Here is a 15,766-nt window from a genome sequence, read left to right as displayed (position 1 = left end):
TCATATAGTAGAGAAAATTATATCTATAAGTTTATTTCTCTCTAACATATAAACTCCCATTAGGCAAAAGTCCTCTAAATTTACCTGTTATAGTTTTAGTTTAGTAATTTCTAAAATTACTTAATTTTAGTCATTTCCCAATTTTAAATAATTTTTATCCATACACAACTTTTCAAGAGCAATTTTAGTTCATATATATCCATTCATTTTGCATCTCGTAGCTAATGGTCGGCTAAAATAGTATAAGAGTGTAGATTTATTGAAAAATATTTGTTTATATTACACTTGGAGCATTAGAATGGATTATTAACATTTATTATAAAAAAAACAAAAGTGTCGTAAATTAGACTAAAGGACCAAATCTACGCAAAATCGATAGATAAAGGACTAAATCTAATATTGGCAAAAATAAAAGGCCGATATGAATTTAGACTAAAATTATAGGACAAAAATTTTCCTTTTCCCTAAATAAAATTATTTAACTTACAATAAATTAGTAATAACTCAATTAGAGGTAAATATGAATTATCATTAAGTTTTTTATCAACAAATTTGGTTAATTTTGACTAATAAAAAAATTCATTTGTTAGGCAAAAACAAACCTTAATAATACTAGATATAATTTTTCAAACCACAGTAAAATTACATAAAATCCTAAAAAAAGACAGCGTAATTATCCCAATAAAATAATCAAACCATATTGGGTGATTATTCATTGTAGTTAATCACTGTTAATGCCGTGCTTTATTATAATTGTTTAAGAGAAAATAGAGCAAGAGAAGAGTAATTGGTAGAGGGGGAAGCGTGCATAACGTTGCATAATGAACTTTGAGACATGTTTTTATTTGATATGTTGATATGGGGGGTGGAGAAATTTTGGAGGATAATGTAAAGGAGTATGATTATGTTGAACAGAAGAAGTTTGTGGCTGTGGAGGTTTAATGTTTGGTGTCTGACACGATGGGGCTGACTCACTTGTCCTGTTCCTTATCTACCTACACAGCCTACACACAACAACAAACTATTGAATTTCATCACTTAGTTCACCAAAAAAATAAACAAATGGGTTGCTCAATTTGGACCAAAAATTACTGTTGCAATTGACCACAACCACAATATTCATGCACTCTAGAAAGTATACACCAATATACATACACACACACACACACACACACACGTTTTAGTTGATCTAACTTGTCTGATTCACTATCCACCTATTACATTCTATATGTTTTCTAATGAATTTGATGAATTCGCTGGCTGCAGATGAGCACAATATGTACCTGAAGGGGACTGCTCTTTCGGTGATTTTTGCTTTTCTGGTTGTCCTGAAGCGAAGACATAGCACATGGTTTGGACTCTTCATCAGAAGTAACATGAGCTGTAAGGCAATGATAGAAGGTGCAAAATTTCTTTATAACTCATTTAAACTCTAATCGTATAGCATGGCTCCGTGGCTTTCAGATGGCTTGCATACTATGAATCACTGTTCTCAAGAAAGAGCAACTGTTGTGTATCTCAATCCTGTCACAAATTGATTCACAATGTACAGTGATAAGTTAATGTGAATGTGGAACATTATTGGAAAAAAGTTTTGCAAAATAGATGAGGAAACATCTGAATGAAAAATTAACCAACATGCGTACTTTTAACTATATGTTCATGACATCACAACGAAGAGTATAGGCAATTACTACCAAAAAGAAGTTGAAAAAGAATCAAGACCATGAAGCCTCTTCACAAACATATGAACACAATCCTGCCCTGCCATTCGATATTATAGCTACTGCTCTGTAAATGAGATGCATAGTGGCACACGTTAAGGTTTCAACTATGTCCTCCATAGTGAAGAGTGTCACTGGCGAGACTCTTAATCGAATGTAAAAATCTGCCTTACTTTGATGGTTTTCAAGACAAAATAAACGCAAAATTGTTTTTGTGTAAAAGCAGGATTTCCTTCCGGTAGATTATTCATCCTACTAAGCCATTGCTGTCAAAGACAACTCCAGCAGGTTTTTAAGAAGAAAACAGCAAGCTCACATCACCTATAGTATCAACAAGTAAATAGATTTAAATTACTTATACCTCATCATTCAATCTCAAAGTAAAGGTTGCTCATGTCCTCTGGCCCGCTGAACCTTGTTCACAGCCTCGAAGTTGAAGTTCTAGAATGTTGCTCCATTATAAGGAAAGATCAGAATTATGCAGCTTACAAAGACAGCTGCTAATAAACAGCCATCTGCTTATGTTTGTTTCTGAGTATGGATAATCTCTTCTGCAGAGGATATTTCTCAGTTTTCATCCCCATTTTGTCCAGGTAATGTACAATTTTCTTCAATGTTTCCATAACCTCTTCACTATCATGGCCAAAAGCTTTTTCCTGAATTTTTAAAACTCTCTTGAGCAGCTCGACCAACTCACTTTCATCCTTCTGTAGTCGGGTCTGAATGGATACCAAACAATCAAGAGCTTCTCCTGTTAAATCAATTTTAGAAAAAAAATGTCATACCAGGTTGAAATCATATCAGTGCTTCATGTACACCAAACTCTGGCAGGGATTTCATGGTAGAGGTCCATGAAGTTCATAATGTTGACAATAGAGAAACAACCATAAGACGGTTACATATCATAGTGGCACAAAGAATGTTCAATCAATTGTGCAGAGTTCCTTATAGGCTTACCAACTGGTAAAGATTCCTTTCCAAATGCCTTTTCACGGATGGATAAAACATCCAGAGCAATTTTTTCTGCTTCTTCATCACGGTGTAGATTGTAGAGGGTAACAGCCAAATTTAGCATGGGAAAGGTGATGGATGGGTCATCAGGGGGCACAGTCTTCATCAATATTTGCAAACTTATCCTCAGCAAGCGCTCAGCTTCAGCAAAATTCTTAGAGCGTGAAAACGATGTTGCAAGATTTACAAGGTTGGGAACTAAGCTGGGATGTCCTTTTCCTTTAAACCTCTCAGATATCAACAAGCATTCTTCCAGCAGCATTCGTCCTTCTTGTGCTCTGTGCACAGCAACCAAGATTGTGAGAATACATGAACCATAGTTTTTTTTAACTGTGCAACATAGCACCTGCTGCTTGTCCATACGTGCCTGATATGCACACTATAATTTACCATGTACAAATAAATGTTACTGAGGACATTTTTTTTTAAAAAAAAATTACTTGTAGGTTTCATGGAGCACATTATTTGCTTGCTCAACTTCTAAATGAATTCATGTCATCCAACTGCTATTAGAATCTGAAAGAATCAGTTGAGTCCTGATAACTATTGTTTTTTTTTTAAAGGTACTATCATACTTAGCAAAGGATCTTGATGTAATAAATGCAACACTCAAAGCACAAAATGATAAAAGAAAAGCTTCTCAAACTGTAAAATCTCAGTCCTGCCATTGGAGTCTGAAAGTAAATGTCAAGTTACTTAACCAGACATTTCCCACCTTCCCACTAGATGAAGAAGTTCAGCTAAATCTATTCTCATTTTCTCCAAAACTTTGTCATCTACTGCCATGTGTTTTGAATCCTTGAGAATCTGGATTGCCCTCTTGTATAGATCAATGGCCTCATTGACTTCGCCTGCAGAAAAAAGACTAGTTCATAAAGAAATGCTTCTCTGGGTGAGAATGATTGTCAAGGAGGGTCATATGATGACTCAATTTTAGGTATAGAGCATGTATCTTAACAAAAGAACAGCAGGATAAGACCTAGCACTTGAATTAAACTAAATCGACTTTTATCTTTTGGCTGAGCAATTTAGGGCATGAGATAACTCTAACAGCATTGCCTGCAGAAAGAGAAGAAACAGGAAGGAAAAAGCAGTTAAAGTACTTCATTTGCTCTCATGGATCCAACACAAATATGCTCACAACTGTTCCATTTATCTGGATACCCATAGAGGACAAGTAATTGTACTCTGGTCCTAATGAGTTGACGAACACAGTGTTATGTGTTACCATCAACTGAGAATTCATTTCAAAGAGCCTGGTTACTTGCGAACAAACTAGTACAACACTTCACAAGAAATAAATAGCATCACTCATTAATTTACCTTTTGCACATTTCACCTGGGCCAATGAAGACATAGCCATGCCGACTCTTTCATCCTTTTCCCCATATGACCTCCTATAAATGTTCACAACTCTAATACAAAAGAGAAGAAATCAAATAGTTCATCATCAGAATGAAGACAGGTTTTCTATGTAACATATCCATGATACAATTTACTAACCTATTGAAGGTGTATTCAGCATCCAAAGTTTTCCTCTCATGCATTAGAAGATTGCCCATTGAACATAATGGCAAAATCAATTCCTCGCTCTCCCCTCCTCTACTAGATTCTAATATTTTAATGACTCGCTGGTATGTCTCTATTGCCTCAGTGGCTCTTCCATTAGTTTCCAGAACTTTTGCCATTCCCAGCAATGGTGTGGAAAGGAATGAGCTCTTACTTCCTAGAGGAAAAAAGAAAAATTTCTTACAGAGGCTTTTGCATTAGCAAATTGTTTTGAAAATATTACAGAATTATGCCAATTAGCAATTAATGGACCCCTGTTCCAAGCAACGAAATCTAGCATTTTCATCCGGGAAATAGAACTAATGGCATTTAAAACTAGGGGTGTTCAGTTCGGTTAACCGAACCGAAAAATCGGTTCACTTTTTTTAAAAATCGAAAATCAAACCGAACAGTATTGGTTCCGTTCGGTTTAAACCAAAATCGGAATCGATTTTTAAGAATATAAATCGGTTTTCGGGTCAGTTCGGTCACTGAACGGTTACGGAAAAAACCGAACCGAAAACCAAATTTTAAAAACAAAAAACATTCGGTTCGATTCAGTTCGGCCGGTTTAACCGAACTATGAACACCCCCGTTTAAAATGTGGAAGTATCAACCTACCATATTTTGTTTCCATAATTTGCAAGGATCTTCTGTAGAAAGAAATGGACAACTCAAACTTTTCCAACTTGGCATTAATACTTCCCATATGCATTAGTATTGAATCAAGAAGCAGCTCCTCATCTTTTAGCTCATTCACAATCTCGTGCAACTGAAATCAGAATCAATGCAGCACCAGAGAAAATGATAAATCATCTCAGCTTATATAATCAAACAAGACATTTTGTTTGAAAACCGATATCAGATGCCTCTAGAGTCTAGACATCTCCAGTATAGAACATATGAAAGTGGAGATAGCCACTTACTGTAACAAATATATATATTTTAGGTTGATCAAATAATTGCTCCAACTCAAAATAATTATCATGTTAGTTCTCGGAGAAAGTTGGTCCTCCCTTTGTAAACTCATGCTCTTAATATCACAAGACTGAAGTCTTACACAAAAATGCAAAAATACTATACCTAAATATTTGCAAATTAAATTACCACATCCATTAGGGATCTGACAGTCCTCAAGTCTCCAAGGGCCATGTACCCCAAGGCTATGACATCAAGAATAGCGGCTTCTTCTATGCCTCGAGCACCTGATTCCACCTGTTCCTTAACAGCTTCATAATTTGCTTGAAGCAAATCTACAGCATCATCTTTCTTTCCCAATTTAATCATAGTCTTAACTTCATCAAACAATTCCTGAAGCTGTCCTTCAAGTTCACTTGATCTGCCAGATAAGTTCATGGAGAAGTTATCAACAATTTGGACCCACAATAATCATTTACCTAAACAAGTTTATACCTCTGGCAATTGTTTGGACCCAGAACACCCGAAGATACATCGGTTTCAGGATGTTTTCCAGCTACTCTTAACAAGCTATCCACAGCAAAACTTCTCAGACCATGCCGTCCAGAAAACCGGTTAAATGGTACCATATAAAGCTTAAGTCTACACTTTGGAAATGGGACAATTATTTGGGCACAGGATGGCACAAACACTTCCTGCAATTGTAAGCTATCCGGTGTAGCTTTGGGGTATATCGGATTCATCCTGGAATAAAGATTAAACAATGATGAATTCGATATAAAATCCAAAAACGTCAACAGAAGTCAGAGATAAATACAGGAAAAATTAGTTGGTAGAAGGCAAATCTCCTTGTCCACAAAAACAACGCTCAATCTTCACTTTTCAATACTATAATAGACCTTACACAACATTTGCTATTTTTGTTAACACTATTACTTAGAGATGTTTTAAGCATTCAATTTACTTAAACTCCATAGTTCGCATATACTTAAATATCCATTATCACAGTTAACTAATCATTCAGAAATTGTAGCAAGGCGGCTCTCTATCATAGATAGAAGCAACAAATAACGTCAAAAAAAAGTTCAAATCCAGATTTTCTCGGATAATTTATAATTTGAAGTAGGAATTACAATACAAACAAAATGGATTTAATGCTTACACATAGTTGAGAATTGTACCTGAAAGCGGCAGATATTGAGGAAGAGAAGACGGCAGCCATTGACAAAGCTAAGACTACTCTACCACTACCAGTGAAGCGGTGGAGTGCTGGGAGTATCCGTCGCTTTAAATTTTTGTTGATTAGAATGAGTTAAATAATGGGCTTTATAGAAAGTTCAGCCCAGTAAGATTGGGCTAAAAACCTAAGTGGACCATTTAACGATCCATCTTTTCTGAAAAATACTCATTGTGGGCTGTTTTAAATAGTGAAAAAGAAAAAAAATAATTGAAATAAAAATAAAGAAATATAGCAGACAAAGTGACTTTTTCATACCAAGTGCTTTTCCCGAAATTTGTAGGCCATAAAACCAAACCAAGATCTTTGGACTACAAATATTAGAGAACAGTGACTTACATTTCCAACCTTTCTAAAAATGTGTTTTTTAAATAAATCTTACCATTAAAGTTTAGTCAAAAATTATTGACCTTAACAAAAGTTATATAAATTTTTATACTTTCTTATTTATTTAATATTTTCATGTAATAATTTTGTATTTATAAACAGAAAAATATAATAACGTTAACCTCACTCTCTCTCTCTGTATATATATATTATATATCCCTTTATAAAACAAAACTATACATAAAAATATTAAATATGAAGAAAATTTAAAATATATATATATATATTTTACTAAAATCAATATTTTTCGTTCAAATTCTAACAAAAAAAACAAATCAAGTGTAAATTTAATTTCAAAACTATTTTGAAAGAAACTGCAGTTTTGCATTTTCAAATGAAAGAAAATCAAGCGTAAATGGAGAGATTTCGAATGGAGTGTAAGTTTTTAATTTCAAAACTTTTTTGAACGAAAATATATTTTATGTTTTTAAAAAGAATCTAAGTGTACTAGCAATTATCCCTATTGGAGGACTCCTTACTATTCGCATAGCTCTAAAATGTTATACCATAGCACACGATTCTCACCCAACTTTATTGCAGAAGTGTGTTCAGGCTTGGCTCACGACGAGTTTAAGCTCCATTTACAAGTAAACTCATGTCCCCTGCACTGTTGCAAATAATCATCCGGTCTAGAGCACATTGAAGTCCAGAAATCATTATTGCTGCCAGCAAATGTAAGACATTCATTGAAATTCCAAGAATGAAGAAAGGCCCATGATCTAAGACACATTTATATCATTGAAAAGTCGGACTGCTAGTCTGATTCTGCAGGTAACCACAATATCTACAAGTGTGCCTTCTCACTAGCGATACACCACAACAACATCAGCAGTCTCAGTTAAAGAGACATGAATTTGCATGTCCAGAAAGAGAGAAAATGAGATGTTAAGTGGTTAATCCATTTATGGCAACTCATTTAATGTCTTGGCTTCAATTCTCTGCAGCCAGAAGCAAAAGTTCTTTCATGAAGCACTCTGCAGGTGCTATCACCTTGTGCCTCACCTTTTCCTTATTTTGATGTCAAGAATCCACTCTTCTCCTGCTGGCTTAGGTATAGACTTTGGCAGGCGGAGGGGCACCTTGTACTCCCCCAAAGATGATAAGGGAATCGGTAAGTGCAGATTTTCAGGTTCAATGTGCACTTGGAGCTGCCTGGCAACCTGTTGTTAAGTTGAAGTCAATCATTCAACCACTTGCTAAATCTAATGAGAACCACCATTTCTCATACAAATAAAATTTCATGGAGAATAACTGTACAGAAAAAAGGGCAAAGATCAAGTAGCTGCTCCATCACCGAATCGAGTCAAATAATTTTTATATGATAAGAAATATGATACACATAAGCAATCTGTTTCAACCCCTTTGGCTTCGTGCGGTATTAGAAGCTTCACAGACCGTCATATATCTTAAAATCCAACTTAAGCCAGATTTTATCTTGACTTTATAAATCTACTATGTGGTCATACAAGAGAGACAATCACCACTGAGCACAGAAAAAGTATGCAGAATCACAGAAGAAAGTTTTTCCTCATAACAACCCCAAATAACCAAAATCATACCTCAGCTAAAATTTCTTCTTTTGTCACTGGATGACGCAACTCATTACCCTTTCCTTCTATGATGAACTTTTTTATATTCTGGAAGAAAAAGAAAATATATATAATTAATACTGCTAATTGATTTGTCTCAAATGAATCTTCTTTTTAAAAAAAAATCAATTGTAGGACTAACAAGAATTTTGTATTATAAAGCTTCAAAAAAATATGACAAAGCTGAGAGAACTTTTCATATTCGTACAGAAAACCTTCCAGCATTTTGTATTGGGAGCTTAAAGCTTCAAATTGGATATACAAACCAGTCTTGCACTAGCAAGGCGATTTGCTGCCGCTATGTACTCTTTCAAGTTGGTTTCCTCCGTCTTTGACACTACTTTAACCTCTTCAGCTTCCTTAGGCTGGTAAATCTGATTAAACCAATTGATAAACATTACAAAATGAACTATCATATCAGATACCGATTGAAATAACTATCACAGTAAACAAAGTATTGGATTATACACTGCAGAACATGTTAAATCATGCATTAAATTAGACCAAAAGACAGTCTGTGCAGGAGTAACAATGACTTAAAGGACCAAAAAACATTTCATATTCAATATGGGGGCCTCAAGCAACAAAACATAGTGAAAATACAGAACCTACAGTAAGTGAATGGTAGAAAAGAACATATGGAACATGTTTGCAGAAGACCTTAGCTCACTGGGCCTTTTCCAGGCAAATTTTTCTTTAACCCTGCATATTGGATGCATAATTGCAGATGAAAGCAAGAGGAAGGATGAAATCAAAAGAGGATGATAGGCTGTCGAAAAATAATTTAATGAAATCAGATTTAGAAGACATGAATTAATCTTGTCAGTAACAGGGAAGTTGGAACTTAGTGAAATCAGATTGACAATAACACCCATAATAGAAGTACTACTGTTCCTTCTACCATCTTGAGTAGCATGAACCTAAATACTTACAAGCATATGTGGATTCCGTACTAGATGCAACATTACAAATTAGCATACACCATAAGCCCTGCTAACAGATTCCAAAACCTAACATCTATCAACACCCAAGCAAAATGCTTAAAGCAGGAAACATACGAGAGATCGGATAAACAAACACACACATTTTCTTCCGTGACATGGCCAACACTAAGCAATAATTCAATCAAGCCAAACACAAAATACCTTGCGCTGCTCGCGAATTAGATGCGCGAACTTGTCAATATTCGGCACCGCGAGCAACTTTGGCATCAAATGATTCCGGAAATACCCTGGTGCAACCTTGACAGTTTCCCCAGCTTTTCCGAGCTTATCAATAGTCTAAAGGACCGAAAAGACAAACATTTGCAAGCAATTAACAAAATCATTTCTCCTAAATCAGATTAGGTAAAGAAGTATGGAAATCGAGGTACTAACAGTCGTGAGGATAACTTCTAGCTTTCGATATCTAACGCCTTGAACGGCATATAGCAGCGGGTGGTGCATCGAGCTCCGACGCATGATATTTTTTCCATAATGTAAAAAAGCCATTATGTCCCTACACCCGTCAAGAAGAAAAGTTGTATAAATGTTGATCTACGGTGAGGAGCTCAATGATCACCGTGTAAGTGGAGGCGACGGCGTCGACGGCGGAAAGGTCTAGGTCTGTAGTGAAGCGCAACCTCTAAAACCTAGTCCCCCGGGTTTTAGATTTTGGTTTTTCATGTATAAGTCGTGGTCAGATACAGTTAAAAGCGTTAAACTTTTTTGTTCAACATGAATTTCAGTCCAAAAGAAAAGTTTGGTATATGCATTATTTTTCATTTATTATCTAAGAAAAAATAGTCACTGGATTAAAAAAATTAATACACAAATAAATAAAAGAATATCAGTTTAGTACTTAATAGCGATGCAGACGAGTCAAATTAAAATTTGCGCTCTTCAATATTTCTTCGCACGAGAGAGAGGGTCTACTTTAGAGAAATAAAATTCATATGCATTATATTAAATATTTATTTATAAAAAAAAATTAAAATATACTAAATTATTGATTAAACTTTTTTTAAACAATATAAAGTAAAAAAATTATATTTTAATATCATTTAAAACTAAACTATAAGATATGGACTAATAATAAACTAAAATATAAGATATTGATTAATAATTGTAATATATAGTGAATAAATATATTTTGTTGTTATGATAAAATTTATATGCATTATATTAATATTTATTCACAAAACAATTATCAAAATATACTAAATTTCCATTAAGCTTGTCTTTAATATAAACCAAAATACCATATTTTAACATCATCTAAAACTAAAATATGAGATGATAAATTATAATTTTAATTGATGGTGAATTTTTAATATTTATTTATCAAAACTTACTAAAACTATTGCTTAAGCTTAATTTTAAACAATTAAATAAAAATGCTGTATTTTATTATTATATAAAATAAAAATAAGAGATATATTGACTAATAATTCAAATATATGGTGAATTTTGAATATAAACTTGATATAATATTGAATATGCGCTTAAATAATATTTATAATAAAAAAAAAAAGAGAGTGAGCTCGCCAGTTGGCTCCGAGCTCATAAACATAAATTATAGAGCTTGAGCTCGCGAGCTAGCTCGGCTCAACTTGCACCCCTAGTTTAGTATAAAGAATGATATAAAGGTAAAACTCAAATACTAATTAAATTACTTATAATTATTCAAGTATCAAAATGATATTAATGATAAAATTTTGGTGCCAACATGATTATTATTCTTAATATTTTACCCACATCTAAAAATATAGTCTCTTTCTTCTTCTTTTTTTTTCCTTCTCTTTTTATAGCAGATATTATACAAATTGATTATATAAGTTTGATAAAATATATAACTCAAAATTGGAGATAACCAAACAAGCTCTAACATTAGTTCAATTCATAGTTACACCTTTTTGAGCGGCTACTCATTATTTTTTTCGGCAGGTGAAGTAACTGTAGCAATTCAACTTCTGCCCTTGGAACCTTCATTATGGTTATATAACTTGCATAAATTCATACCAAAATTTGCAATAAGGTTAATACATCAACACATGTACAAACAACCAGAGATGGCTTCTCCTGTCAAATTTAACTGAGAATTGTAAAGTACATATCATGGAACCCACGACGACTGAACGGAAGATTTTGGGGGGGGGATATGCATAACAGTCAGACATACTTAATACAAGAAACATCAATTCCAAAACATTTTGAGCTACTAGTATCATTTTGTACATTCTTGTTGATGTGCAATCCCTTGGCAGAATTACCTGTGACCCCGCCTGCCATAATAATGTAGCGACACAACAATCTTGAGAAGCACACCCGGGAATACACGGACTGTTGACAAAAATTAATGTGCTGCATCCCAACTTCGTCTGGAGCAATGGTCAACTTCATGACGCCTATGGGCCATCTTCTTCGGCTGAAGAAATCAACATAAAGTCATGTCAGATAGAATGTAAGGGGGAATATATATATATAGAGAGAGAGAGAGAGACACTCACTGCTCAAAATAAATCCTTGAAGCAAACTCTGAGCTCTCTCGGCTTGCTCCGGAGTACCTGATATTTGAATTATCTTCTCTGTTACCTCTGGTCTGTCATCAATAAGTTTCACATTTGCTCCTGATAGCTGTTAAATAAATTATATATGTCAAGGAGCTGATATACACAAATGTGAAAGATGATGAATAAGATTATGAGCAGCTATAGACCAATCACCTCACTGATCAAAGCAAGCTTTCTTGATTTTTTTACGAGTTCTGCCGCTGCATGAGGCGGTATAACAACTTCTAGTGTACTTCTGGTGACAAGTGGCACAGAGATTCTGGATGGGAAAATGGACGTGAAAAAATCATGAGAGATTGATCAATCTGAGAAATGCAAAGTAAAATGGCCTCCACTCCAAGAAAAAATAGACTTGGACAAAACGTCCTACCTATTCAATCCACTGGGCTGATCTTCACGTCGCTCACTCTCGTTTTGTTTCACTGTCTCCACATTAGGTGATGCCACATCCTGCAACTTAAGAACAACTCGTTAAAGAACTAAGAAGAAATCAACAGGCTAGAAGGTTTGCAAGTTGGAAACATCTATAATTAATAACTCAAAGCTCAATAAGATGTGAAACTTGAACCCTGAATCATGGACTAACACTTTTTACTGATAGGAACTGATGTTCATAATAGTATTCTAGCCAACAAAAGAACAAAAAGTATTGGGTTCTCAAGAGGAAAAGTTATGCTGTTCCACCAACCTTCACTTTCTGTGGTGCAGCAGCAGTTGATGAACTCTCAGGAGTTGAAACCATAGGACCATTTCCAGCCTGGGTTTCAACAGATGGTTTTACATTGTTCCTAGAAGCTGCCTCCGGTTCCATAGTAGCACTTTCTACTGGTGCATCCTTTTCAATAAACTCTCGATATATGTAACTTCGAACCCGTGACGTCACCTCCACCAGAGCCTCTCGAGCGGCTTTGATCTCCCCAACTATCTACATGTAAGAAAATTGTGGATGAGAATGCTAGACTTGCATCAGTTTCATCATAAGCTCTTCTATGGAAATCTAGCAACCTATGCATAGAGGAATCTTTCACCAAAAATATTTCAAAGCAACAGGCATTTGAAAAGGACAAGCACCCGGGTAGATGCAAACAAATGCTACAAAAGAACATCTGCTTATAGATTTCTTACAAGGTTACGCACATATATAAAAGATGCAATCATATAAATACTGATCTTCAAAGAATCACAAGAATATAAAATACAAACCTGTACAATCTCGTCTGTCCCTGCTAACCCTGCAGGAAGTTCTTCTTTTGGTAGGATCTCTACATTTGCGCCACCTATTTTCCCCAGCTCAAGTAAAGGGCCAATTTCATCTGATTGCATAAGTAACCGAGTGGTAACAATATTTTCTTTTTCAGGAACAAGATCAACAATACGGGTTTGTATATGCAACAAAGCTTCTTGAGCAGGAAACAACTCATCATCAGGACCCTAAAAGATACACAGGTGAATCAGCTTCTAAGCCCTTATGAAAACCAGACAAGCTAAAAGCAAACTAGAAATGTTAAGATTAATGTATAAAGCTGGAAAATGGTATAAAATTGTATGGAGGAAGAGAATAGCAGAAGGACCCCACACCATGTATTTATTAACAGTAGGTAGGAGTCTTACCTCATCTGATGATATGATTATGATATGCTCATTTGAGCCAGCAACTGGATCGCAAACCTCAACATTAACGCCTATCTCACTTTGAAGCAAATCCAAAATCCCATCTGACTCCCCAAGAACAGTATCAACCTTATCAACAGGGCAAAATATGCGGAACACAAGATCCTCACCAGAGAAGGATTGAGCATTGTCAGCTACATTAGCAGGCCCAGGTTCAATGGCAAATCCAGATGAACGTGAGGAATAGTTGTTGCCCCTGGGACCACCAGAATACCTTGATCCAAAACTAGGCCCTTCCACAGATGATCTCCTTGGGGTACTGTTTGTGTGGAAATCATCATCAGCAGGGAAGAAACGCTCAGGTGAATGAAGTCGATTATGAAAATGGCTTCTATCACGATGTTGGCTCTCTCGCAAGCGAGATGAAATAATTGCTATAGCATTCTTCACAGCATTCATATCACCAACTACCTGTAATAGAAAAGAAATTCCATTGCAACATTACACGCCAACATGAAAAACTTATTCACAACCAAGTTGAATGTGGATATAACCAAAGAGGGGCATTAGATTAGTTGATTTCTGTTCTTCTTCATTTCTCATTCAGTAAGAAAGACTTTTGAAAACCAGATGAAACCTTGCATGAGTTGAATAATGAAAGTCACATGTAGCTTACACTTTCACGGTTCCACCAGAGAATGCAAACTAGAAGAGGTATGTATGCCCGCATTTTAGTACCAAAGCTTCAAAAATCTTCACCCAAACCAGAAAACTTGAACTAGAGAAATATTGCAAAAAGCAGTCAAAAGTCTCACAAGTAGAAAGTCAGATCATCTGATCATTTGTTACATAGATCACCAAGTTTAATAAATGTTATCAGATTATCAGCATTTAAATAGATTCTATACTTCATTATTGCATCCCTACAAAGTGAAATCCCTGAACAATGTTGAGATGCACTACACCTCATTATCATAAACCATTAGACCTACTGCATTAGGGTAACGTTCCTTGGTTTACAGGCCAATCATGCTCATCATACCACATGGTTACACCTTGACCTTTCAAATGTTCAATTTTCAATTCCAGATGCCATTCTTTAACATAGTCCTATGAATTCATGAAATAAAATCTCAGTTAAGGTTCTGTTTCTGGAGTCTTAGACCTCCATTTTTGCAACTAAGCCAATGCCACACCATGTTTGAACCATAGAGAATGTTGTCATGAGAACAAATACTCAAAGCTCCAGAGGAAAAGTAACAATGAAAACCTGAACAATCTCCTCCGACATTGCAACACAGCGTGGCAAAGTGTGATCTCTGGGTAAGATCCTAATATGGGTCTTAGTCTCAATCCTCATTTGCTCAATTATCTTCCCCCCTTTTCCCAGCAAACACCCCACATGCATGCGCGAAACCACCAGTCTCGTCACCACTCTATTGCCATTGCCGCCACCGCCACCTCCTCCCCGATTTCCATACTCGTCATTTTCATCCTCCCCAAAGCCCACATTATGCCCATATCCTCCCACCTCAGTCTCCAATATCCTGTCATGTATCAAAAACAACGCCTCCTGCGCAGGCGAGAAGGAAGGCATCCTCCCCTCCGGGTCCCGCCTCCTCGTATCGGAAATCTCGATAATCCTCTCCTCGTCCCCCGGCATCAGCTCGTGGACATTGATAAACGCCCCCGTGTGCTGCCTAATCGTCTTAATAATACTCCCCGATTTCCCAATCACGCCTCCCGCCTTTATGTCGTGGCACAAAATCCGGTAACTCGTCGTCACCATCAGGGAAGGGTCCTGCATTTTTCTTCCTCCTCCTCCTCCACCTCCACCGCCGCCGCCTCCTCCAGAGGCGGACCGCCTGTGGTAACTAGGGGCATAATGGTGACCTCCTCCGCCACCTCCGCCGTGTGAATTGTTGCCGTACCGCGGTTTGCTCCGCGTGTGTAGGGTTTCAGATTCATAGTCCTGGTCATAATAGTATCTCTTAGATCTCGATCTCTCCATATGCGATTCTTCTATTTCAAGAAAACGATGTTCCAGAAAAAAGGTGTCCAAAATCCCAATCCAAGATTCAGTTGAAAAATGTCGAGCAGAGGAAATTAGGGTTTAGATTCAAATCCCACAACTCCTTCCAACTTCTTCCCCAACTAAAAATTGCAAATGGCAAAGGTTTCACTTTCAATT

General features: G+C 36.0%; 3 protein-coding genes across 3 annotated transcripts; all 3 read right to left on the bottom strand.

Annotated features, from left to right (window-relative positions):
- Positions 1,023 to 6,735, bottom strand: LOC105160329 (nephrocystin-3). Its single transcript, XM_011077659.2, has 10 exons — positions 6,383 to 6,735; positions 5,697 to 5,945; positions 5,391 to 5,622; positions 4,905 to 5,055; positions 4,239 to 4,461; positions 4,059 to 4,150; positions 3,451 to 3,586; positions 2,682 to 3,013; positions 2,086 to 2,475; positions 1,023 to 1,524 (listed from the first exon to the last, which is right to left on the bottom strand). Exons 1-9 carry the CDS (start codon positions 6,421 to 6,423, stop codon positions 2,225 to 2,227), a joined length of 1,707 nt encoding a protein of 568 aa, XP_011075961.1. The 5' UTR covers positions 6,424 to 6,735; the 3' UTR covers positions 1,023 to 1,524; positions 2,086 to 2,224.
- LOC105160328 (50S ribosomal protein L9) lies at positions 7,485 to 10,076 on the bottom strand. Its single transcript, XM_011077658.2, has 5 exons — positions 9,791 to 10,076; positions 9,560 to 9,694; positions 8,681 to 8,788; positions 8,385 to 8,462; positions 7,485 to 7,985 (listed from the first exon to the last, which is right to left on the bottom strand). Exons 1-5 carry the CDS (start codon positions 9,902 to 9,904, stop codon positions 7,824 to 7,826), a joined length of 597 nt encoding a protein of 198 aa, XP_011075960.1. The 5' UTR covers positions 9,905 to 10,076; the 3' UTR covers positions 7,485 to 7,823.
- Positions 11,383 to 15,763, bottom strand: LOC105160327 (RNA-binding KH domain-containing protein RCF3). Its single transcript, XM_011077657.2, has 8 exons — positions 14,846 to 15,763; positions 13,576 to 14,046; positions 13,168 to 13,395; positions 12,653 to 12,889; positions 12,335 to 12,414; positions 12,118 to 12,223; positions 11,902 to 12,028; positions 11,383 to 11,819 (listed from the first exon to the last, which is right to left on the bottom strand). The coding sequence occupies exons 1-8, from the start codon at positions 15,584 to 15,586 to the stop codon at positions 11,800 to 11,802; spliced, it is 2,010 nt and encodes a 669-aa protein (XP_011075959.1). The 5' UTR covers positions 15,587 to 15,763; the 3' UTR covers positions 11,383 to 11,799.

This window comes from Sesamum indicum, linkage group LG4 (genome assembly GCF_000512975.1).
Source record: "Sesamum indicum cultivar Zhongzhi No. 13 linkage group LG4, S_indicum_v1.0, whole genome shotgun sequence".
NCBI classification, from domain to species: Eukaryota; Viridiplantae; Streptophyta; class Magnoliopsida; order Lamiales; family Pedaliaceae; genus Sesamum; species Sesamum indicum.
Note: the sequence above shows the minus strand (reverse complement) of the source record. Positions and strands in the feature narration are given on the sequence as shown.

Bases quoted from the DNA above. Each gene is read 5' to 3' on its own strand.
- LOC105160329 (XM_011077659.2), bottom strand. From the start codon at position 6,423: ATGGCTGCCGTCTTCTCTTCCTCAATATCTGCCGCTTTCAG. The intron at 5,623-5,696 runs GTATAAACTTGT...CTTATCTGGCAG, and splicing joins GGTCCAAACAATTGCCAGAG to ATCAAGTGAACTTGAAGGAC. The intron at 4,151-4,238 runs GTTAGTAAATTG...CTTTTGTATTAG, and splicing joins GCTGAATACACCTTCAATAG to AGTTGTGAACATTTATAGGA.
- LOC105160328 (XM_011077658.2), bottom strand. From the start codon at position 9,904: ATGGCTTTTTTACATTATGGAAAAAATATCATGCGTCGGAGCTCGATG. The intron at 9,695-9,790 runs GTTAGTACCTCG...TCGGTCCTTTAG, and splicing joins TAGAAGTTATCCTCACGACT to ACTATTGATAAGCTCGGAAA. The intron at 8,789-9,559 runs GTATTTTGTGTT...TGGTTTAATCAG, and splicing joins TAATTCGCGAGCAGCGCAAG to ATTTACCAGCCTAAGGAAGC.
- LOC105160327 (XM_011077657.2), bottom strand. From the start codon at position 15,586: ATGGAGAGATCGAGATCTAAGAGATACTATTATGACCAGGACTATGAA. The intron at 12,029-12,117 runs GTGATTGGTCTA...TTTATTTAACAG, and splicing joins AGCTTGCTTTGATCAGTGAG to CTATCAGGAGCAAATGTGAA. The intron at 11,820-11,901 runs GTGAGTGTCTCT...TGATTTCTTCAG, and splicing joins TCAAGGATTTATTTTGAGCA to CCGAAGAAGATGGCCCATAG.